At 37.4% G+C, this 24978-nt stretch overlaps 1 protein-coding gene across 1 annotated transcript in view; it reads left to right on the top strand.

Moving 5' to 3' along the window:
• Nucleotides 1-21382, top strand: part of LOC128203281 (uncharacterized) — a 30716-nt gene extending 9334 nt beyond the window's left edge. The window contains exons 3-6 of the mRNA XM_052904625.1: nt 3640-4219; nt 4816-4974; nt 16061-16118; nt 18330-21382. Coding sequence (XP_052760585.1) covers nt 3668-4219; nt 4816-4974; nt 16061-16118; nt 18330-20638 — 3078 coding nt within the window. The 5' untranslated portion in view covers nt 3640-3667 and the 3' untranslated portion in view covers nt 20639-21382. The remainder of the gene's footprint in view (nt 1-3639; nt 4220-4815; nt 4975-16060; nt 16119-18329) is intronic.
• Nucleotides 21383-24978: the final 3596 nt, after the last annotated feature.

Genomic DNA, 24978 nt, shown 5'->3' with positions numbered 1-24978 from the left:
GTCTGTTAAACCTAAAGTCTGTTAAATTTCAAGGTTGTATTTAATACAAGTGTTCTATGACGTAATGTCACTAAATTATACCAAAAGGAGAAAGATTATGTATAATTCTTCTCATTTAAAAGTATATTTCATAATTTTGTTTCATAAAAGAAAGTACCTTGTCTTGAAATTTAACAGACTGTTAAGTTTCGAACAACTGGGCCATTAACTATAGAGCAATCATAAGGGTGAAATCGTGGAATGTCTTCCTCTAAAACATGATATTTAGCGACAATGAATGTTTGATGTGTCGCTGAATACTGCTGTTTCCAACAGATTCACGAATGTCGATATCATAGAGCCATCACTCTGGTCAATAAAAAATATAATATCACAATGATTTTCCATTTTTAATATTCAATATCAAAATAGTACATAAACACAACATACAACAAATACATGAACTGCAAACAAAATAAAATCTGTGCTTCCATATGGCAAAACATGACAAAATTGATAATTCAAACATTAACCCTATATAGCAGTTGAAAAGATACTACTCGCTGATAGTTATGATCCGATAAAAGATGAAAAAAAAAAAAAAAAAAAAAAAAAAAAATCCCTACCTACCGACCCTCTTTTTTTTTACCATGCCACCAGAAACACATCTATTTTTTTTTTTGGCCTTATGTAATAATTTTAACCCCCTACTGATTTCACCGTAGGGGATATCCGTCCGAACATCGTGCACATCATTTTATTTTATTGTTCGACAAATAGTGAAAATGTTACTTAGAATCAATCTTTACATATGTAACTAAAAAGTGTTTAGAAACTTGATATGTCGAACGTGCCAGACAAAAATGTGGTTGCCATGGCAACATAAAGAATCAATTTACTACACATGAAAAGGGTCCTATTATAACAGCAAAAATGTCATCCAAAGATTATAAAATCTGCTTTGTATAGCACCTATGATACATTTGGCTGCTATGGCAGTGAATACACCAATCTCTTAACTGGATCTTTACCATGTATAATGAAGTATTAAAACTTGGTTCATGTAGTGTTAAATGCGGATAGAGGGAAATCCGGATATTATGCTGGCCAATAATGTTTTTAATTTACGTCGTGAAAAATGAGGTTGCTATTTCAACACTTTTAAAGCTGCACTCTCACAGTTTAAACGTTTTGACAACTTTTATTTTTATGCCCCCCTTCGAAGAAGAGGGGTATATTGCTTTGCACAGGCATGTCGGTATGTCGGTCAGTCGGTCCGTCAGTAGACCAAAGCTTGTCCGAGTGATAACTCAACAATTCTTGGACGTATGGTCATCAAACTTGACATGAAGGTTGGGCCTGACCAGTAGATGACCCCTATTGATTTTAGGGCTCATCGGGTCAAAGGTCAAGGTCACAGTGACCTTTAATGGTAAAATAATTTTAAAGCTTGTCCGAGTGATAACTCAACAATGCCTAGACCTATGGTCATCAAACTTGATGTGGAATTTGGGCCTGACCATTAGATGACCCCTATTGTTTTTGGGGGTCATCGGGCCAAAGGTCAAGGTCACAGTGACCTTGAATGGTAAAAGGATGTCCGAGTGATAACTCGAATATGCCTGCACCCTTGGCCCTCATTCTTGACTTGGAGGTTGGGCCTGACCAGTAGCTGACCCCTATTGTTTTTGGGGCTCATCGGGTCAAAGATCAAGGTCATAATGACATTAAATGGTAAAAGGTTGTCCGAGTGATAACTCAACAATGCCTGCACCCACGGCCATCAAACTTGAATTGGAGGTTGGGCCTGACCAGTAGATGGCCCCTATAGATTTTAGGGGTCATTGGGCCAAAAGTCAAGGTAACAGTGACTTTGAACGATAAAAGGTTGCCAGAGTGATAACTCAACAATGCCTGCGCCCATGGCCCTCAAACTTGACTTTGAGGTTGGGCCTGACCAGAACAGGGATTTTTCTGCCCATTTTAGGAAAAAGACCTTAGACATTTTGGGAAATTTTGCGTCGTGAAAATGCAGAAATTGGGAAATTTTACAGTGAAAAGAAAAAGCTGTCTAGTCTCCTGTGAATAAGGAAATGATTTAATTAATATTAGTTTATTTTCCCTTTAAAAGACCCACAATGGCTGAAATATCAATCCTTGGGGTGTAAATATCTATTGCAATAAATCATGACATATAATAGTTCATATGTCTGAATGTAATGAAAATCAATGATTTCTGAGTTCAATTACCAAAAAAACTTACAATCACATAATTTATTAGGATGTTGAAAATGAACCAGTACAGGTAAAAAGAATTTCTAAAAAAAAAAAAAAAAAAAAAAAATTTTTTTTTTTTGATTGGGATTTTTTTCTGAAGATTGGGAAAAATATCTTATATTTTGCTTTGGGAATGGGTCCGATAGTCGGAACCGTGGGTACTATAGAAAAAGCCCTGCCTGAGAAGATGACCCCTATTGATTTAAGGGGTCAGAGGTCAAAGTCAAAGTGACCTTGAAAGCAAACTCGACAATTCCTGGACCTATAGTCATCAAACTTGACATGAAGGTTGGGCCTGACCAGTAGATGACCCCTCTTGACTTTGGGGGTCATTAGGCCAAGGTCAAGGTCATAGTAACCTCTAACGCAAAAAAGTTAACAAATCTTCTCCCAGTGATATCTCAACAATGCCTGAATCTATGATCATCAAACTTGACATGTATGTTGGGCCTGACCAGGAGATGACCCTTATTGATTTTAGGAGTCATTGGGTCAAAGGGTAGGTTCACAGTGACCTTGAATGCGAAAATGTTTCAAATGATAATTGGACAATGCCTGCACCCATGGCCCTCAAACTTGACTTGGAGTTGTGTCTGACCTGTAGATGACCCCTTATGATTTAAGGGGTCATTGGATCAAAGGTCAAGGTTACAGTGACCTTGAACGAAAAATGCTTGTCTGTGTGATAACTTGTCAATGCCTGCACCCATGGCCCTCAAACTTAACATTTAGATTTTTGGTGACCAGCTGATGACTACTATGGATTTTGAGGTCATAGAGTCAAAGGTCATGGTCATAACACACTCTATCCTCAAACTTTGAATGGTCATAATCTTAAAACTGCCTCAACGGCATACAATGTTAGCGACAAATCAGCTGTCATTTCGGTCCATGCATATTTCATTCAATTGTCCATATAATCCTGACAACATGGCGCTCAGGGGGGGCATAGTGTTTGACAAACATCTCTTGTTTTTATTGTCTTGGAACGACCCAATTTATATGAAATGAATGGAAACCAGTGATATACGTCTACGACTGCTAACAAAAATCAGATCGCAGATTTTCATAGTTTAGTTAAAAAAATTGACGTTTTATGCGTTTTTCTTAAACCGTTAGTAACTCTTTTAGCCATAAAAGATCAATTTTCAATGGAAATATGAAAATCTGCAAACTGATCTTTTGTCAGCAGTCTAATACCACTAGTTTGCAGATATTTATGCAAAAAAATGGCTCATTCCAAGACAATAATAAATAAGTTGGCAAACAGTAACTTTGTGATAGTGCAGCTCTTATTTTAATGCTAGTAATTTCAATTTGTTTAAGAATCCGAGGGGACTTTTGTAATGTAAGTAATACTCAGTGACTTGTTTCTTTTACCAGGTATTAAATAAGATCTAATGGCAGAACAATGGCCTCTTATAGAGAATTGTTAAAGGAGAAGGAAGCCCAGAACTGGGTAAAGGCCGCCCTCGCCCTCAACATCACCAAGGACGGATTACAAGATTTCCTGGAGGATGTGCTGACATGCGTTCACCAGGACATCTATAGCATCGTTAGAACATCCAAGGGTCTTCCATCCGTGGCAGCATGTGTCCATTGTTTCACAGAAAACGTGTTGAAGTGCCCAACTCGTGGAATATGTACCAGAAACTGTAGATTTCATAACTATCCTCAAAAACTGTATGCTCCTTGTCCAAATGGGATTTGTGAAGGCGTCCGTGATGAAATAGTCAAACATCACAGGTTTTCGGGACCATCATGGAAGAATACGAATGCCAACAAATGGAGCACCATTCCCTGGGAGATAGGCAAGTGTTTCCTGCCTCCTGATGGTTACAAGACCGTGGCCTCCATCAAAGACAGTGACTTTAACGGAGTGATCAGCGTCATGATGAATTGCGAGGATTTCAACACCAAACTGTCGTTTAACGTTGCGACACAGCAAAATTTATTAACAGAGGTAAAAATATGAATCACACTATGATCATATTATACGATTCCGTTGACTTTTTAAAGCTGCACTCTCACAGATTGACAGTTTTGACTTTTATTATATTTTTATCTCAAATTCAGCTGATTTCGCACATCAATACATTTAATTCAGTCCGATAAGACAACTTACTTAAGAACTGCAGAGAAACTCATTTTTTACTAACGCTTTTTTCCATACAACATCTCACTATATTATCATTATATCACTGGTTTCCAGACATTAACGCAAACATTGGCTCATTCCCAGACAAAATATAAAAAATGTTGTCTTAACGGCCAATTTGTGAGAATGCCGCTTTAAAGAATGTTCGTTATTAATGCAGATTGTTTAGTATTATAAGTATATATATAAGTTCCCATGTATACTCATTTAAAGCCATGGCAACAATTACAAATACACTATCTAATTGATAATTTTGTACATTTGCGACTTATGACATAAACCAAGGAGTCTTAACGTGCATGTACACGTTTCTTTATATTGAATGAATTTCAATTTTGGGCCATGTTCACCACAACTACAAGCTATGTTAGACAATACTTATTTCAAACTTAACATTTAAGGTTCGGGACATTGGTCGACGCGTACGCCACTCCAATGACCAGAGGGTCAAGGACACAGAACTAGTGGACTTCCTGTTCAAGCTCCGCACCCTGCTGGAGGATAAGACTGACCTAGCTAACAGACCCAAGGCACAACACGCCGTGGAACAGCTTAAGAAGGTATGAATTTACATGATAGCAGACTAAACGCATTATACAGGTATGACTTTACAAGAGAGATGACAAAATTGAACTAGCATACTGGCCCTAGGCACGACTAGCCGTGGAACAGATTAAACAGGTATGGCTTTACAAGAAAGATGACACAACTGAACAAGCATACCGACCCAAGGCATGGCACGCCGTGGAACAGATTAAACAGGTTTGACTTTACAAGAGAGATGACAAAATTGAACTAGCATACCGGCCCTAGGCACGACATGCCGTGGAACAGATTAAAAGGTATGGCTTTACAAGATAGATGACGCAACTGAACTAGCATACCGACCCAAGGCACAACACGCCGTGGAACACATACAGGTATGATTTTACAAGAGAGATGACAAAATTGAACTAGCATACCAGCCCTAGGCACGACTTGCCATGGAACAGATTAAAAGGTATGGCTTTACAAGATAGATGATGCAACTGAACTAGCATACCGACCTAAGGCACGACACGACGTGGAACATATTAAACAGGTTTGACTTTACAAGATAGATGATGCAACTGAACTAGCATACCGACCCAAGGCATGGCACGCCGTGGGACAGATTAAACAGGTTTGACTTTACAAGAGAGATGACAAAATTGAACTAGCATACCGGCCCTAGGCACGACATGCCGTGGAACAGATTAAAAGGTATGGCTTTACAAGATAGATGACGCAACTGAACTAACATACCGACCCTAAGCACGACACGCCATGGAACAGATTAAACAGGTGTAACTTTACATGAAAGATGACACAACTAAACTAGCATACCGACCCTAGGCACAACACGCAGTGGAACAGATTAAACAGGTGTGACTTTACATGATAGATGACACAGCTGAACTAGCATACCGGCCCATAGCACCACATTCCGTGGAACAGATTAAACAGGTGTGACTTTACATGATAGATGACACAGCTGAACTAGCATACCGGCCCATAGCACCACATTCCGTGGAACAGATTAAACAGGTGGGACTTTACATGATAGATGACACAGCTGAACTAGCATACCGGCCCATAGCACCACATTCCGTGGAACAGATTAAACAGGTGTCACTTTACATGATAGATGACACAGCTGAACTAGCATACCGGCCCATAGCACCACATTCCGTGGAACAGATTAAACAGGTGTGACTTTACATGATAGATGACACAGCTGAACTAGCATACTGATGTAATTCACAACAGGCTGCAGACAAGGTATGAGAAAGGGTTTGAGTTAATGTTTACTTTTTTGTATTAAATTCGGTCGACGCGTGTAGAAATACATAGTAACTTGCTGGAAGAGTACTTTTAAATTGTAACATAACTTGACTGCCAACTTCTGCACATGTGTGCACCTGGAATTGAATTATCATGTTAGGGGACACAATTGAACTAGCATACCCTAAGCTCAAAAAGCGGTAGAAGTGCTTCAACAGGTCGTGAAACAGCTGATAAAAGGTATGATTGCAGTGTCCTTTTTTGTATCAGATTCGATAAACTCGTGCAAAGATATTTGTGTACTCTTGTGTAAGAGGAGCGATTTCGAATTATAGTGAGGATTTCGGTTTAGTGAGGATTTGATGTACGGAGTAAGTTTACTCAAAATATTAACTGAGTTAACCTTACAAGGCTTTTGTCCTCTAGGGACAGTTCAATTCTCTGACGTTTAGACGGAGGTTGAGACATGATTAAAGCACTTACAAAAGTGATAAGCATTTAATTAAACATTTCTGCGTTTTTATAATCATCTTTTTTCCAAGTCTTGAAATAAAACAACTCGCGTAATTTAATGCTTGTTTAGTATGTTTGATAGTTTAATTAACGCACCGCTCTAATTTGATTCAATCATAAAAGTCTTCAGATAAAACAACCCTCCAAAATGATTGATACTAAATAACCGGTCTAGTTCTTTATTTTCTGCAACAAACAAATTAATTTTTCAATCAATTTTCTTTTCACAAGTTTGATTATCGCGCGACAGTCAATCCACAGCGCAATCATCATAATCGATTATTGAGTTAACACAACATCACAGGTGTAATATTTAATGACGCACCGGCAGTCAACAACAACAACAACAACAACAACTTTTAATGCATTCAGGCAATAATGCCTATAGCATACAAACAGTTTATGAGCAATCAGGTAGAATTTAGCGAGAAGCATAAAAATAAAATGTGAACATAAAGATAAATGATTGTTAGTCAGTAGTAGTAAATTATTTTGCAATTAAATGTAAATCTAGAATGCTTAAATAGAACATTTTGTTTTTAACAATTTGATAGAACAAAAATTAATTTACCAAAGTCCGAGTGTTTGTTTAACAGAAGTTAGATGTAGTAGTATTTATCCAGTCGTGAATATCTTGAGCTAACTCGTGTTTTTGTAAGTACTCAATGACTTGACACCCACGTGCTATGTGGTACTACAACCAACTTTCTATGAATGAAAAGTATTATACATTTGTGAATGACATTCCAACCGTGAATATATAGCGAATTAGTTGCAGCAATGTATGGTAAGTTGCAATATGTTGTATGGTATTATTCATATGTAGACTGTCCAACTGGTGAGATTGAATAATGATGTTATTTATTTTAAGTTCTTAGGTTATTTGCATGGTATATATATTTTGCCATATTGATGGTTGTGTTAATGGTTTCTTCGCATAATAATTTTGTAAACTTGTGTATATTTGGCCAGTGGCAATAGTATGGTTTGAAGAATTTTTTACGTACATCCCTAAATTTTGGACATACTAAAAGAAAATGGTATTCTGATTCTACTTGGTTTTGACTGCAGTTTGTACAAATTCTCTGTGTTCTTGGTATATTGTTATATCTCCCCGTTTCTATTTGTAGTGTGTGAGAACTGGTTCTAAATTTGGTTAATGCTATTCGGTACTTTTTACATATAATTCGGTCTAGATAATTTTCAAGTACAAATTCGTGTTTAAATAGACAGTATGTTTCAAGTTTACTAGAGCTGTTTATTCTTGAGTACCATGACTGTTTATAGATATCTGTTATTCTTTGAATAATTAATGTGGTGTTAATTTGAGTTCTGGCTTGGTTCACCCATAAGTCATTCATTCCGCATTTTTGTAGAATGCTTTTTATATGAAATGCCCAGTTGGCTTTATTAATTGATCCATCGTCCACTGTATTTTTAAGCATACTATACGATTTGAATAATAAAGAGTTTGGGTTACTGTTAAGTAATTTCGACCAGTATTTAATTAGAATGATTTTCCTTTGTATTTCCATTGGGAGAATCCCAAGTTCTCCATTTAGTGCGTCTATATGTGTTGATTTTTTTACACATAGAAGTTTTCTGCAGTATTTGTTATGGATTAGTTTGATGTCTTTACATTCGTGATATCCAATTATCTCTGCGCCATAGTTTAGTATTGGTGCAACTAATGTGTTGAACAATTTTATTTTTTCTGAAATTGGTAAATCCGTTTGATTATAAATTATAAATAGATTGTGCAAAGAGTGTGATGAGTGCTGTGCTATTCTTTTCTGTGTTCTGTACCAATTATTATTTTTGAAAAGGTGAACTCCAAGATACTTAAAAGACTGTACGATTTCTATGGGTTGGTTGTTTATGACAAAATCATGTGTTGTTTGTCGTCCTTTTTCGAAAATCATTACTTTAGTTTTGCTTGTATTCAGTTTTAATCCCCACATATCACAGTAGTCCTGTATTTGTGTAAGTATGTTCTGTAACGATTGATGAGAGTGGGCGAATACCACTGCATCATCGGCAAAGAGTAACATAAATAATTTTGTTTGGTCTAATGTTATGATGTTTTCATTTTCTACATTAATGCTATCTATTATATCATTGAGGAAAAATAAACACAAAATGCTACTTGCAGGATCCCCTTGTTTAACCCCTATATTTGAAGTTATATACGTTGTATGTTCGTTTTGGTTTATTTTGACGCACGATTTTATGGATGAATACATTGATTTTAGTGCCTTAATTAACTTTGAACTAACATTCTCTTTCAGTAGTTTTTGCCATAAGAAGGTTCTATCAATTTTGTCAAACATTTTCTCCCAGTCCAAAAAGGCCACATATAATTTCTTCTTCTTTTCAAGCGTTTGAGTAATTAATGCGTGTAGAATAAAGATACAGTCGATTGTTGACTTGCCTTTTTGAAATCCAAATTGATTGTCGATAAACTTGTGTGTTTCCTTTGCCCATTTGGATAATCTATCAGATAATAGAGTTGAGTATATTTTTGCAATTATGTTTATAAGCGTGATGCCACGATAATTTTTGGTTTCGTCTGGATTCCCCCCTTTAAAAATTGGAACAATAATGCCAATCCCCCAAGATTTAGGATATTCTCCTTCGCGCAATAGTTTATTATATAAATCTAACAGAAATGGTGATAGTATTTCAAACGTATCTTTAAACATTTCTGCAGTAATTTGATCAGGCCCTGGGCTTTTTGAATTATTTTGTGAAAATACTGCGTTTTTTAGTTCTGTGATTGAAAAAGGACTATCGAGTGTTTCATTCTGTATATTTCCTTCTGTTGTATTTTCATTTTGTTGGTTGTTTCTGTTTGGTTCGTCTCCGTAGAGCGAATTGAAATGATCGAATAATTCATTTGTTGGCGGTGGCTTTTCTGTTGCTTTTTTAGTCTTATATTGCTTTTTAATGTATTTCCAAAACTGTTTTGGGTCTTTTTTTGCTAGTTTAGTTATTTTAATTCCCTCGTCCCTCCTATATTTTAATTTATGCTTAGTTTTCATTTTATTATAAATATTTTTGTACCGTATATAAGCTATTCTGTTTTCATGGGATTTGTTTCTAATAAATTTATTTCTATGGGTATTATATTCTTTCCTTGCATTGTTACATTCCTCAGTGAACCATGGATTTCTGGCTCGATGGGTTGTTTTACTTTCTTTACTTTTTGGTGTTTTTATTTTACCAAAAGATTTAGCCGCACATGATTTTATTATCTCAGCAAAGCTATTCACTGATTCATCTATTTGCCTATCATCTAAGTTTAATCTTAGTTGTGTAATTACGTTAATTTTGGAGTTGATTTCGTTTTTAAAATGTTCTGTTTGATTTACATCGTATTTTATGTATGTTTCTGGCACGGAATCATCATTAATATTTTCGTTTGAATTTATGTTGCTCTTCAATGTAAAAATGAGTGCACAGTGATCTGAAAATTCATTTGGAGCTGAAATTTCGAAGTCATGTATAAAGTCAAAGTCGTTCCTGTTTAGCAACAAATAATCTACAGTGCTTGATCCGTTTAGACCGTTGAAAGTGTAGTTGCCAACGTTTGCGTCGTTGTCAAGGCGACCGTTGCCAATCAATAAGTTTGTTGACTTACATAATGCTATTAACTTTTTGCCATAGTCATCAATAATTACGTCTTTATTACTTCGTTTTGGGATTTCTGTTGTATCCAAGAAAGTATTATTATCGACATCAAGGTATCTATCAAATGCAATAAAATCCTTACAGTTCGATGTTCTACTGTTCATGTCTCCTGTTAAGAGCAATATACCTTTATTATGATATTTTTCTATATCTGTTTCTAGCAATTCAAACAAATCAATCTCATTTTGGTTAATAATACGAGAGTTTTTGGGCGGAATATATACAGCACAAAAATATACATCTTTTTCTATTTCAAGCAAAGTTTTACAAATTTTAAACCAAATAATACCACTTTGATTCAGTTCTTCAATCGATATTTTTGTTTTGAGTTCTTGTTTATAATAAATTGTCAATCCACCACTCGCACGTCCTTTACGTGTATTTCTGGATTTGTTTCCAAATAAATGTTTACAATCATAACCTTCAATATCTAAATTAAAAGCGGTGTTTTTCGATAACCAGGTTTCACTCAAAACAATAATATCATAGATTTTAAGGTAACATAGAAAATCAGGATCTGCTAATTTGCGCACCAAACCGTTCACATTCCAGCTAACTATCTTCAGTTGCTTCTCTTGACGTCCCTAGTTCCCGGAAGTGGCTTCCGCAGTCTCTCCTTCCATTGGTGGTGGGCGATACAGCTTGTTGTTAATGTAGAGTTTGTCGCCATACATTCTTACGTGCTGTCCACGGGCGCGAGCGTTATCCATGACGTCACGAAGTGCTCTCCGTGCATCACGTATTTCCTTCGGACGCTGTGGCCCGACACCGTAACCTTTTCCTCGCAGGGCTTGTGAACGTTTTGCCGATTCTGCCATGACCTTTTCTCTTTCCTGGAAATAGTGGAAGTTCACAACCATTGGCCTGGGCGTTTTGGTGTTTGGACCTATTGTCGCCGGGATTCTATGGGCTCGTTCAAATGTCATTGCTGTTGCATCGACTTCAAGCTCATCGGATATGAACTTTTTTACCAAGTTGTCACAGTTCTCCGGGCTTCCATGGTTTGTTTGCTCAGGGATTCCCCAAAACATCAGGTTGTTTCTCATTGAGCGGTTTTCTAGGTCAAGCACTTTGCTTTTTAGTGTCTCATTTTCTTCATTTACCTTTTTCAGTGTAGCATCAAGGGAAATACATTTTTTGTCAACTTTTTTTACTGTTTCGCTGGCCGTTTTCAGTTCCTGTGAATGCTTTTCAAAGCCTTGGCTAATAAATTTGCAGGAATTTTCAACTTCTGTGACTCTAATGTCTATATTTTTGACGTTTCCTTCTAAATCTGACATTTTTGCATTCATTAAAGAAAGTGTCTGTTCTATTTTATTTATACTTGGAAGGACGGACTTGAGTTCTTTTATGTCTTCTAAGAGTTCGGAGGCCCATGGGGGTATACCGGGTTGTGGGGAGGGGTTCTGGGGCGGGGGTAGACTGTACTGTGACATCGGCGAAGATAAGTAGCCCGCTGAATAATGCTGGGGGTTCTGGGGGGTCTGCATGCCGTACATGGGCTGGGCGGTGGGCTGGGCAGCATAACTCATATTCGTAGTACTGCTGTTCATGTCAACGTTCGTATTCCCAGTTAATGTTTTTGCAATATTGTCAATACATCTATTTATTTTTTTCAATTTTGTCCTACTCACCCCACCCACTTTTTCAGTTTGGTCTGTATTGTCGACGTGGCATTCCAGTGGGGAGTTCGCTTTTCTCTTGTTTTTCCCCTTTCCTTTTGCCGAATTCTTAGGTGGCATCTATCACTAGTTAGTTATTTTCTGTTTAAGTCTCATTTTTTTGCTTAATGAAGTGATTTGCTTTAAATAACCGAAAAAATATTTTTCTCCATTCTTTACACCTGTTGCTCAAAGGGCGGTAACTCGAATACTCGCAGTCAAAACAAAGTGACACGCGATTCGCGAATTCCTAAGGCCACACCAAATTGATAACTTGTTCATCGAATTTTTTCCAAAAAATAATACGGCGAGCGAGCGAAATAATAATAAAAATATTTGTTTTGCATAAAAGAGGAGCGAGCGAAGAGCGAACAAATATATATTGTCATTTAACTCACTTTTGCTCACATTTTATTCACTTATAAACTAAACAATGATATTGTAAATAGTAAAAGGATAACATCCAGTGAAAGAATGATAACACTAAAAGATAATTCTATACAAATATTAGTTTTGATATCAAACAAATGCTATTTGAGATCAAGCAAATCTATTTCTTTAAACTATTTCATAAATGAGAGAACTTAAAACCAGTTTTCCAGTTTTTAAAACCTTTTGATTTTTTTTTCAAAATACCCTATGCATGGCTAAGTTAAAGCCTGGACACAAACACCAATGGTCACAGCCACCCGCCTGCCCAATGGCATATCCAAATCTATTTACTAGGTTTTCCACTTTTCCTTAGGAAAACTTGGTTAAAAATAATTCTCTTTTAAAAATAATTATCTATTAAAATACATTATCATATCTCATGCCATGGAAATGAATATAGGCATTTGCAATCAAATTTAAACTACAGCTATCATTCTTGCATTGACTACATGATTGGCCTTGGTAGCCATCTAAGTTCTGGAAGAGAATTTACAAAAAACCTAAAAAAATGTAAATTATTTCAACTGAAAATATGTCACAGAAAATTCCAGCCAGCGCCATATTGATATTAGGCTTTTTCAAAATTTAACGCCTATCTTTTTTAAACTTGCGGATTTTCCTTATTTTTTTAGATATCTTGTTCAAATTTAGACAAGTAATTAAGAAAACATAAACATAAATATAAAATAAAAGACACTTTTACTTCTTTTTCATAGAAAAAAAATATCAGCATAAATATTTAACACTTGAATGATTTTCATATATAGTTTAAATATACAAATGAACATCTAAAAAATCTACAAACATTTATTCACAACACAAAGTGTGATTAATACCCTTTTCCAATCACACAGTCTGACACCGTTTTTTTTAATCCTTTATGACTAATAATTACAAAATATACACAATCTGGCTTGTTTGATGTTTTTTTGTGTGAATGGTAACACTCAATGGGATTGCATGAAGCACATATGAATGTCAGTCAGATTAATTTTTAGTGTCATCCTACTGTCCACATACATTGACTCATTGGTGAACAAGGCCTCATACCCATGCATGCCGTCGTTGCCTCTTGTGGACAGGAATTTCATGATCTGCTGCGTCGGAGGAATCTGAAATTTTAATAAGCAATATAATACATAGATGTTCATTGTAGTATAATGTAGTATGCATTACTGAAACAATTTGATGATAACACAAGAAAGGTTGTGTTCATTTCTTGACCAAACTTCATTTTTCTATTACTTTACATGCATTGTATATGGATTTAATAAACACTATACTCAGATCTGTATAAAAATAAAAACAAACATGCATAAATCATAAAATGTAAATTGTATTTCTGAAGGAAACAAATAATACAAAAACTACATCATATTTGCTATATCAACAGCAAAGAAGTTAAAATACACACCTGAAGTTTTTACCTGGAAAGGTGTAGTAGGTATAGATGACAGATTGGAAACTGTCTTTTCACTGTAAGCATCCGAATTCCCGTCAAACATGTCCGAACCAAATTCACTTTTGATAATCAGTCATTCACGATAAAATTCAGCACTTCTTGTCCAGTATATATACTTTTAGCGGAGCCAAATTCAAACAAACACATTTTTCCAAAATTTAATCAAACTTGAAATGGTGGTAAAATTGTCATTTGTTGACGTTTTAATTTTCAAGAATCAGGAAGTGAACAGTTTCCAATTTAGTCTCGATCATCTAGACGCTTGTATATCGTTCATTTAGTCTAATTAGAGCGGCTGCATGATTGAGCCGGTGCTTTGATTTATTGAAAAACGCGGGGGGGGGGGGAAGGCTACATTCTACTAAACAAATCAGGCAAAAATATAACCTTTTTTTAAGATGGTGCGGGCGCAAGTGATAAAAATATTTTTTTTGCTTTTCTGAAGAAATAGGTGCCGGAAATCCGATGAACAAGTTATTAATTTGGTGTGGCCTAATACACAAAATTATTTTGACATGTTTGAACAAATAAACGTCCGGTTTTGTGAGGTACAATTACGTTGACAACTAACAAATTTTTATTCGTCCATGCACCTAATAATATAACAAGACTTTAGTGTAGGTGGGGCCCTATTTGACCTTGCACCTTATTTGATCACCGGTCTTTAGTGTAAGTAGGGCCCTTTTTGACCTTGCACCTAATTAGATCAACGGACTTTAGTGTAGGTGGGGTCCCTATTTGACCTTGCACTTAATTAGATCAACGGACTTTAGTGTAGGTGGGAGTCTGTATTTAGCGTTGCACCTAAATAGAGCACCGGACTTTAGTGTAGGTGGGGTCCCTATTAAACCTTTCACCTAAATAGAGCACCGGACTTTAGTGTGGTTTGGGGTCCCTATTTAACCTTGCACCTAATTAGAGCACCGGACTTGAGTGTAGATGGGGTCCATATATTACCTTGCACTTAATTTGATCACCCGACTTTAGTGTAGGTGGGGTCCCCATTTGACCTTGCACTTAATTAGATCACCGGACTTTAGTGTAGGTGGGGTCCCTATTTGACCTTGCACTTAATTAGATCAACGGACTTTAGTGTAAGTGGGCGTCCCTATTTGACCTTGCACCTAATTAGATCACCGGACTTTCGTGAAGGTTGGTATCCCTATTTGACCTTGCACCTAATTAGATCACCGGACTTTCGTGAAGGTTGGCACCCCTATTTGACCTTGCACCTAATTAGATCACTTGACTTCAGTGTAGGTCCCTATATGACCTTGCACCTAATTAGATCACCGGACTTTCGTGAAGGTTGGCACCCCTATTTGACCTTGCACCTAATTAGATCACCTGACTTAGTGTAGGTCCCTATATGACCTTGCACCTAATTAGATCACCGGACTTTAGTGTAGGTGGGGCCCCTTTTTGACCTTGCGCACCTTATTAGATCACCGGACTTTCGTGAAGGTGGGCATCCCTATTTGACCTTGCACCTAATTAGATCACCGGACTTTAGTGTAGGTCCCTATTTGATCTTGCACCTAATTAGATCACCGGACTTCAGTGAAGATGGGGGTCCCTATTTGACTGTGCACCTAATTAGATCACCTGACTTTAGTGTAGGTGCGGGTCCCTATTTGACCTTGCTCCTAATTAGATCATCGGACTTTAGTGTAGGTGGGTCCCCTATTTGACCATGTACCTAATTAGATCACTGGATTTAAATGTAGTTGGGAGTCCCTATTTGACCTTATTAGAAGCGAGGCCAAACCAAGGTAGCGTTCCAATGGGTCACGACCGTTACAGACCGGTCACCCATGACACAAATCGTCAACTGGTCTGAACCCTCCTACGTCTTAAACGAACGAAATATGGCTTCGAAATTATTAAGTCGTGGCAACAACATGCAAGTCGTGGGAACGAGTAATTAGTCGTGATCACGAGATAAAAAAACTAGTTTTATTTACACATTCTACCAAATTCTAATATTGTAAAATTGTTTTCCGTTAAAATTTTGTCTTTATATTATTTTATAAAATAGCCTTTCAATAATGGGATGCTTAATGTCTTGATCTGTTTTGTTGACAGCTGCAAACAGACGATTTCAAGCTCAGTGCTGAGAACGAAGGGGAGATATTGAAGGAAGGTAAGAGATGCTTTTGATTAAATTGACGTATATGGATATGGATGAAACTGTGTGTAGGGTGGCTTATGTAAAGAGCTAACTTGGGGTTGCTTATGAGATGTAAGGTGTAGGTCACTGTGTCTTAGAAAGAAACATGGTTTCCGCCCACTAACTTTCGTTAAGAAAGTTAGATAGTGTTGAAACTCTGTATTTCTAGCACACTGGATAGGCATTTTCGGTGACGTCAGCCGTGCTGGAATAATAATATCTGTCATGTGTTCCCGTTCCGGCAAGCCGAGTTATCTGGCAACGCAGCTTGCCCGAGGGTCGGATTTTTCTACCCGGAACGGACACACATGATAGATATTTTTTCTAGCATACCTTAAATTACCCTTAAAAGACGTGATAGTGAAGGAACTTATTGACGTATGCAGTGAATACAAATTACTGCGCGTCATGACGTCAGTAAACATCATCGCACGCGCATTTTTGGTGAAATGTATGTATTTTCTTCACAAAAATGTAATTTAAGGCATGCTAGAAAAATATCTATCATGTGTGTCCGTTCCGGATAGAAAAATCCGACCCTCGGGCACGCTGCGTAGCCGGTAACTCGGCAAGCCTCGTTACCTGGCAACGCAGGTGCCCTCGGGTCGGATTTTTCGATCCGGAACGGGAACACATGACAGATATTATCACTCTAGCACACCTGATAGGCATTTCCGGTGAATTCAGCCGTGCTGGAAAACTCCATCTGGCATCCCCCATGCCAGATGAGTCACGCGCTGTGACGTAATATTTTCATTTTCTTTTATTAAACACTAAATGTAACAATAGTTATGAGATTTCAATAGATGAGTTCGATTAACAGTAACTATACAAAAATATTCCTTAAAAACAAAACAAAATAACCCTTAAAAGACGTGATATCGAAGGAACTTATTGACGTATGCGGTGAATACAACTTATTGCGCGTCATGACGTCAGTAAACATCATCGACGCGCTTTTTGGTGAAATGTACAAAAACGCGCTTTCTTATGTATTTTCTTGACATCTCCCATGTAAGATGAGTCACGTGCAACAACGCGCCACTTCTTATTTCATTTATTGTATGGTTTATGAAAAATATATTTGCCATTTTAATAAAACGCAATCAAATATATATGTTTGGAAGAATTTAAATTAATATTGAAAATAATTAATCGTTAAGAACGCTATTTTAGCTATAAAAAATTACTGCGCTCTATGACGTCTGACAGTAAACAACGTCTTACGCGCTTTTTGGTGTAATTGTACAAAAGTTAAAATTGATAAATTTAGATATGCAAGAAAATATATATCAATCATGTATTTCCGGTGTGGATACAAAAATCCGACCCTCGGGCACTCTGCGTGGCCGGTAACGAGACTTGCCGAGTTACTGGCCACGTAGCGTGCCCGAGAGTCGGAAATTTGATCCTGACCGGAAACACATGCTTGATATATTTTCTTGCATATCTATAATTAGCAATTTGTGGAAAAATTGACGTAGAAAACGAGATTTTGTACATTTCACCAAAAAGCGCGTGCGACGTTGTTAACGTCTTGTGATAATGCTGCTTCTTAACTTCTGCAACAAGCGCCTTATGACAATGCTGTTACTAATCTTCTGTACTAAGCGTCTTGTAATATTGCTGCCTCTTATCTTCTGTACCAAGCGTCTTGTAATATTGCTGCCTCTTATCTTCTGTACCAAGCGTCTTGTGACAATGCTGTTACTTATCTTCTGTACCAAATGTCTTGGTAAAGGCTGCTACTTATCATCTGCAACAAGCGTCTTGTGATAATGCTGCTTCTTATCTTCTGTAACAAGCGTCTTGTAATAATTCTGCCTCTTATTTTCTGTACCAAGCGTCTTGTAATAATGCTGTTACTTATCTTCTGGACCAAATGTCTTGGTTAAGGCTGCTACTTATCTTCTGCAACAAGCGTCTGGTGATAACGCTGCTTATAATCTTTTGTTCCGGGCCTCTTGTTAAAGGCTGATACTTATTTTTTGCAACAGACGTCTTTTTATAATTCTGCTTCAAATCTTCTGCATCAAGGGTCTTGTGATATTGCTGATGTTTATCTTTTGTACCAAGCGTCTTATCAAAAAATGATTCATGTTTTATCACCAAGTGTTTTAAAATAATGCATACGTATCTGTTTTTAACTTTTATGTTTTAAATGTTATATATTTTTTACTACAGGACTACGACTACGTTTGGCAAACCATTACCGAACCACGTTGGCCGACATGCCGATATCTCCCATTCTTGGAGAAAAGAACGCCAAACTCAACAAATTCTACGTGGCACCGAAAATTGTGGAGAAAAATCATAGAAAAATCGGCAAAAATGACAAGGAAGAAAGCGGTAAAGATGTTGTAAAATTTTCAGATGTTTTCTTAAAAGAAGATCAGTTGCTCAGAAATGTTTTCCTTGTTGGCGAACCGGGCAATGGCAAATCCACATTCTCCGTAATGTGTGCCCTAGAATGGACTCACCAGTATTTACCAGCGGAGGAAAACGTCGGTATTAAAACAAGCTATGCCGACCCAGAATTCTTCAAAGAGTTTGCATTTTTGTTTCATGTCACTCTACGAGATTCAGGTAAAACGTGTGATCTAGCACAAATGATCAAGGATCAACTTATACGTAAAATCTACCACGAGATGGATGCTGATGATAGCTTCCGGCTATTGCAGACGGTGCTGGAAAGTGAGAAATGTTTAATCATAGCTGACGGCCTCGACGAATGGACCCATCCGGAAAACGTAAACTGTACCTGCAAAACTGAGGAAAAAGTCATCCCTTTCCGAAATTCGGCCAACATGGCCACACTCTTCACGACAACGCGTCCCTGGCGAATGTCACAGTTTAGAGTGCAGGATTCAAAGATCGACAAATATCTTGAAATAGAAGGAGCTGCAGACACAAGGCAACTCGTGGAAAATATCATCAACATTCTTAATGAGGATTCTGAGGATGAACGGACATCAGAGGCTTTCATGGGAATGGTGTCAGAGAAGGATCTTAAAGGATTATTGTCGGCACCTATCAGTATCACCCAGCTCGTGTGCCTGTGGTTCGAGGGCAAATCGTTAACCGATTCAAAATGTGACATTTATGCTGGCGTTATAAACATGCTGTCACGTAGACATAGTTGTAAGCAAAGCGGGAATAACATTCCGGAAATCGATCTGCCACCCGTATTAAAGAAACATAAATGCTTCATGCAAAATCCCATGGTTTATCTTGCGCTGGCAAAGTTGGCATACACAACTTTGTATTCAGAGTGCAGAGATTCGTCTGTTGTCTTCAGCAACACAACAGTCGACGATTTGTTAATAGGGGAGCAGGTTGAATTTGCATTAAAGTCAGGCTTACTCACAGAGAAGAAATCCAACTCATTAATCGAGGAATCATCTCACTTTTCATTCTTTCATAAAACACTTCAAGAGTTTTTAGCGGCTCTTCATTTATGTTTAAATGAAAACGACTACAGTCAGCTATCAAACAAGTACGAACAAGATAATAAGGAAAATATCTTGGGAGATGTTTCTCAGACATTTATTTTCATATGTGGAATGAAGCCCGAGCTCGGTGTACAAATGTCTTCATGGATCAATAGTTCTATACCAGACGTGTCTTCATGGATCTATAGTTCTAGACCACCATACCGACCATCAATCTACAATAGAAAGGCTAGACTACTTCAGCCCCTGATTCTCTCCGGGAACCGTGAAGCCAGGGCGAACAACTATGGTGACATACCGCTCTATCTCGCACACTTCAGGATTCGTAGTGACAAGGATGTCGTAGTGTTAAAAAAGCTGATGATGATAAACAAGGAACGTATTCAGTCACTAGTCATCGATGGATACAATGATCAAATTAATGGGGAAGAGCTGCAGGAGGTGATCACATCCTCCTCCGACTCCCTCAAAGCAGTGACACTGTGGAGACGTGATGGGCAGTATGACCTGTCCCAGTGTCACAGGCTGGAACATCTGCATATAGAGGGAGACAATACAACACGTGTGCAGGTTGATCCAACACATATTACAACATGTATCTTATATAGAGTATCATCGAATGTTGAAATGTACATATGTAGATTATTTAAACACGATCAAAGGTGGAGTAAACTACAACGTGTTGTGTTATATAGCGTTAAGAATGTCCAGTTACTTGTGGATACACTACCAAGTCTCCCTCAGTTACAACGCCTTGAGATACAGCGTACAGATCTAGGTGAGCTCCACCTCCTCCCTCCAGCCTCCATCACCTATATTACACTATATAATGTGACAATGACAGCGGAGGCGGTGCGGAGTCTGATAGAGACGATGAAGAACATACCACACACCATTACATGCAACATGTACTACTACACGGTGAAACCTGCCAGTGAGATGAAAGACATCCGAGAACATATGGACAGTTCGCCGTCATTCAAGGTTCTCAAGTTTGTCGATATGTGGGGAAGGCTTCATTTCAAATTCACCAAAATGTGAACAATAAGTTAAATGTTAGCATCGATTATGGGAATTCATATTTGTTGAAAAACAGTGAAACAATCAATGGGGAAGTGTCATTCTATTTATAGAAATATATGTTACTTTTCCCGGAACTAATTATTATCAACCACTTTCTGTGTGTATTCAGTTAATTTGATTTATGTTGTGTATTTGCATGCATCCAAAAATAGATTTATCTTGACAGATGACACAGCAATGTTGTTGGGGCTGGTGTTTTTAATATATCGAACGCGGATGAAAACTGTCTTTTTTATTATAACACAACAGTCCGTAATCAACACGTGCAATAGTCGGTTAATTTATCTTGATCGACTTTTTTTAAAGAATCTCTCAATAAAGCAACTAATTTCCTAGTTTAATGTGATATCATTTGATAAATGTTACGTATTTACTTCGCTTATGGATTATGAATTAATGGGAAATATTTAGTTTTTTCTTTATTTACAATGGCATCCTTGCTCAGCTGTATTTTATATTCTGTATTAGAGGAGTATACCAATAACACGTTGACTTTCTATGTTTATAATCGATTACATAAATTTCACATTATTATGAAATCTACAAAATGATATTATGTATCAACAAATACTACAAAAGAAATAACCAAACATTGAGTAGATTTAGTTACCTAAATAATAGAATATATAATTGCGTATTATTTAACATATCGCACAATTTGATTATAATTGAAGAATATATGATTAAACGTTGAAAATATTGTTTGATTTGTATTTAATACAACGAGGGTGAGGATGTGTTAGAATGATGATGATGATGATAATGATTGTGGTGATGGCGGTGGTGGTAACGACGACGATGATGATGATGATGAAGATGATGAGGGTGGTGGTTGTGGTTGAGACGATGACGACGTCGATGATGATGATGGCGGTAACCGTGGTAACGACGGCGATGATGATGATGATGGTGGTTGTGGTGGTTAATACGATGAGTATGAAAATGTGTTAGAATGATGAGTATACGTATTATAATGATGACAACAACCACGACGCCGACGTCGATGATTATGAAGTTGATGATGATGATGATGATGATGATGATGATGATGATGGTGGTGGTGGTGGTGGTGGTGGTGGTGGTGGTATAGCTTGAGACGATGTCGATAATGATGATGGTGGTAGCCGTGGTAACGACGGCGATGATGATGATGATGATGATTATGATGAAGTTAACTTAATATATTGAGTGGGGTTATTCGCAGTCTAGGAGGAAAAGTAAGCTCTTTGCATGATCTTCCGTGAACAATTAATATTTGGCCTCATCGCACTTTCGCAAATCCTTACTACTAAACGTATGTAAATAAAAACGCTACAGTGGTTGAATTAAGGCTGTATTTAATAACCAAACCACAAATGAATAAAATATGAAACAGCACTCCTGTGGAAATTAAATTATGCAGAAAGTCGCAAATTAATCATAATGCTGTAAGGTGAAATTTAATTTAAATTGATTGCCGCCACCCAAACGGATATATTGTAATATGCAGTAACGTGCGTTGCGTTCATGACGCCGCCTGTATAAACGCAGTCCCTTGTCAGCATTGGTGATATTAAATCGTGATACATCACTAAATGTCACGAAACGCCATCGACGAGCACGATTGTTGACTGTCCCCTGACGACAAACTTGACGGTGACGCCACGTGAGAATCATGTCACGATAGGTCTCATGCAGCGTATGTCCCGCTCTATAAGCCGATTCCTCACTGTACTGCGGTTGTAATGTCATATTGCTGATGCGGACGGCATCTGCGTCGTTGCGTATTCTTAACCTTTGTGCCGTTACTGAACATCGCTCAAGATATTCAAATAAAACTCTCGACAGCCATAAGGCTTACAAGTATTGATTTTTCTTGAGTTATACCCGTTTTTAGAAATACAAACACAGTTGTTGGCGTTCGCCGTGCATCGTTTTTGTTGCGCCGCTCTTGTTGGATAAATGTAATACATTGGTAGGGATACCTAACAGATAATCAAATGTATAAAAATGAGAGATCAGATATTTATAAAGACACTATATAATACATTTGCAAGAAGAGGAGAATTTCAAAATGTCAAAATTTTAATATTGATTTTTGAATACAACGCATTGAATCTTACTTACTGCAGATATCCCATCGCTTACGACACTATATACACGTATATAGATATGTAGCTTTCGCAGTGATGACGTATTTTTCCAATTTTAAATTTACTGGGTTGGTCTTCCACATTAATACCAGTTATTTTAAAAATAGTGTTTACAGTCGAAACCCATTGGCTTGAACTCATCGTTGGCTTGAACTGTAGGTAAAGGACCGATTTCTTTCTACTTAATGTAAGCATTTACGCTTGGCTCGAATTTCCCGAGGCTCGAGGTATTTTCGTCGGTCCATGGGAGTTCGAGCCAACGGGGTTCGACTGTATATATATATATGTATTGCCCAAGGTCAAGGTACTTAGTCACAAGCCGGGTCTAACTCGTATGGATATAGGGAAAATGTAAAACAAGCTTTGAATGAAAATACGATACTAATGAATGCCATAAAAGTATTTTTACGAAATATCGTAAACCAAAACATATAAAGAGTCAATAGCATCTGTATAATAACATTTCCCGAAATACATATCAGGGTGGACAGTCAACCCTACTAGAAAAATATGATTTTGTAAATAGTGCCAGACAAAAGTGGAAAATGGAAAAGAAACAAAGAACTGTAACACTACTTATGGTAAGAAAGTATTGAGAAAAACATGGACGTTAACGATGTGTTCACCATCCAATATTGACACGAAAACAGTTAGATCGGCTCATTTCTCCAACTTTTTATACTGACGGATAATTAAACGGTAGGTGGTGGAGATGGTGGTGGTGGATTTTGTGAAAATAAAATGCCCACGCTTTCGCCAACGCTAAAAATATATCAGTAATGGCTACATGGTACCGCGATTGGATGTTCAGTGACACATGAGATAAAACTCAAAGGTGATTGGCTGAGGCAATAATCTATGCGATAGTTCGTCGCACGCGCTTTTTGATGAAATGTACAAAATTGCGTTTCCATCGTCAAGTTTTCCACAAATTCATAACTTTAGGTATGCAAGAAAAAATATCAATCACGATTTTCCGGTCTGGATCGAAAAATCTGACCCTCGGGCACGCTGCATGACCGGTAACTCGGCAAGCCTCGTTACGCGTGTGCCCTCGGGTCGGATTTTTCTATCCGTACCGGAAACACATAAAAGATAGTAATATTCTCCTTACTGCCTCGATAAGAGTAGCATGACATAGCAAAGCACGAAACAACACAGTAATATTTTTATAATGCAACCATAGTAACGCGCTACCGGCCCATGTGACGTTTTGTTCTACGCATGCTGAATTTAAAAACTAAATGAAATAAATATCAGCTGCAGAAAATCTTAAAAACTCCGCGATTTTGTTTGACGACGTTTGCGCGACGTCATCTTAACATTTGACGTCAATCGGTCGTTGCATTTTGAAATAAACAACGTCTGCTCTTAGACAGTCAAGCTTGCTATCAATCTCATTAAAATCATATCGTGACGTTCATTTATTTTATTACGTTATGTAACGTCGTCAAGCGTGTATTGGGGATCTGATTTTAATGAGATTGGCTTGCTATGAAATATATCGTCACAAGAACGTTTTGAAATTCGCTCAAACATTTAATTTTCAAAGAAATAGGGAAAACACAATCCGAAACGTATAAGCTACTAAAGCTGACACGGGGAGAAAACTGCGTTTCCGTGCGCTTGTTTTCTAATGGCACCGTTAGTCGTGACGTCAATTGAAGAGAAACTGAAAGCGGACTGCACAGTGACTGTACGGGAGCTGTGCAACGCCACATAGCGGCATCGCCGCATAAACGTGTTTTTTTTTCGTTTATGCGGTGATTTCACGCATAAAAAAGGATTTCTTTATGGGGCAAAAAGGCACACTTTCGCCACATAAAAAGCAATTAAAACACATACTAGTACAATAGTGGTTGATAAAGTTTCATCAAGATCGGTCTTAGTTTTTTATGTCCACTTAACAAGCTTTGAACTAGACTTTTAGAGACGTAATTTTTGACAAAGATTTAGTAAGATCGGTTTAAATGTGAACCAAACCAATTGATCTTTCTGCGAAAACGTTTGAAATGACGTTAAACCCGACTAAAGGATGGAATAAATGTTACGACAAAGCACAACACCGTCATTAGGGACATTCAGAAAACTGAATCGTCCTATGACGTAACATATATTCTTGCCTTATTGTCAGACTGACGAGAATTCAAAAATGTCGATAAAGTA

The sequence above is a fragment of the Mya arenaria genome, chromosome 9 (assembly GCF_026914265.1).
Source record: "Mya arenaria isolate MELC-2E11 chromosome 9, ASM2691426v1".
In the NCBI taxonomy this organism is placed as follows: Eukaryota; Metazoa; Mollusca; class Bivalvia; order Myida; family Myidae; genus Mya; species Mya arenaria.
This window is presented reverse-complemented; position numbering and strand designations above follow the sequence as displayed.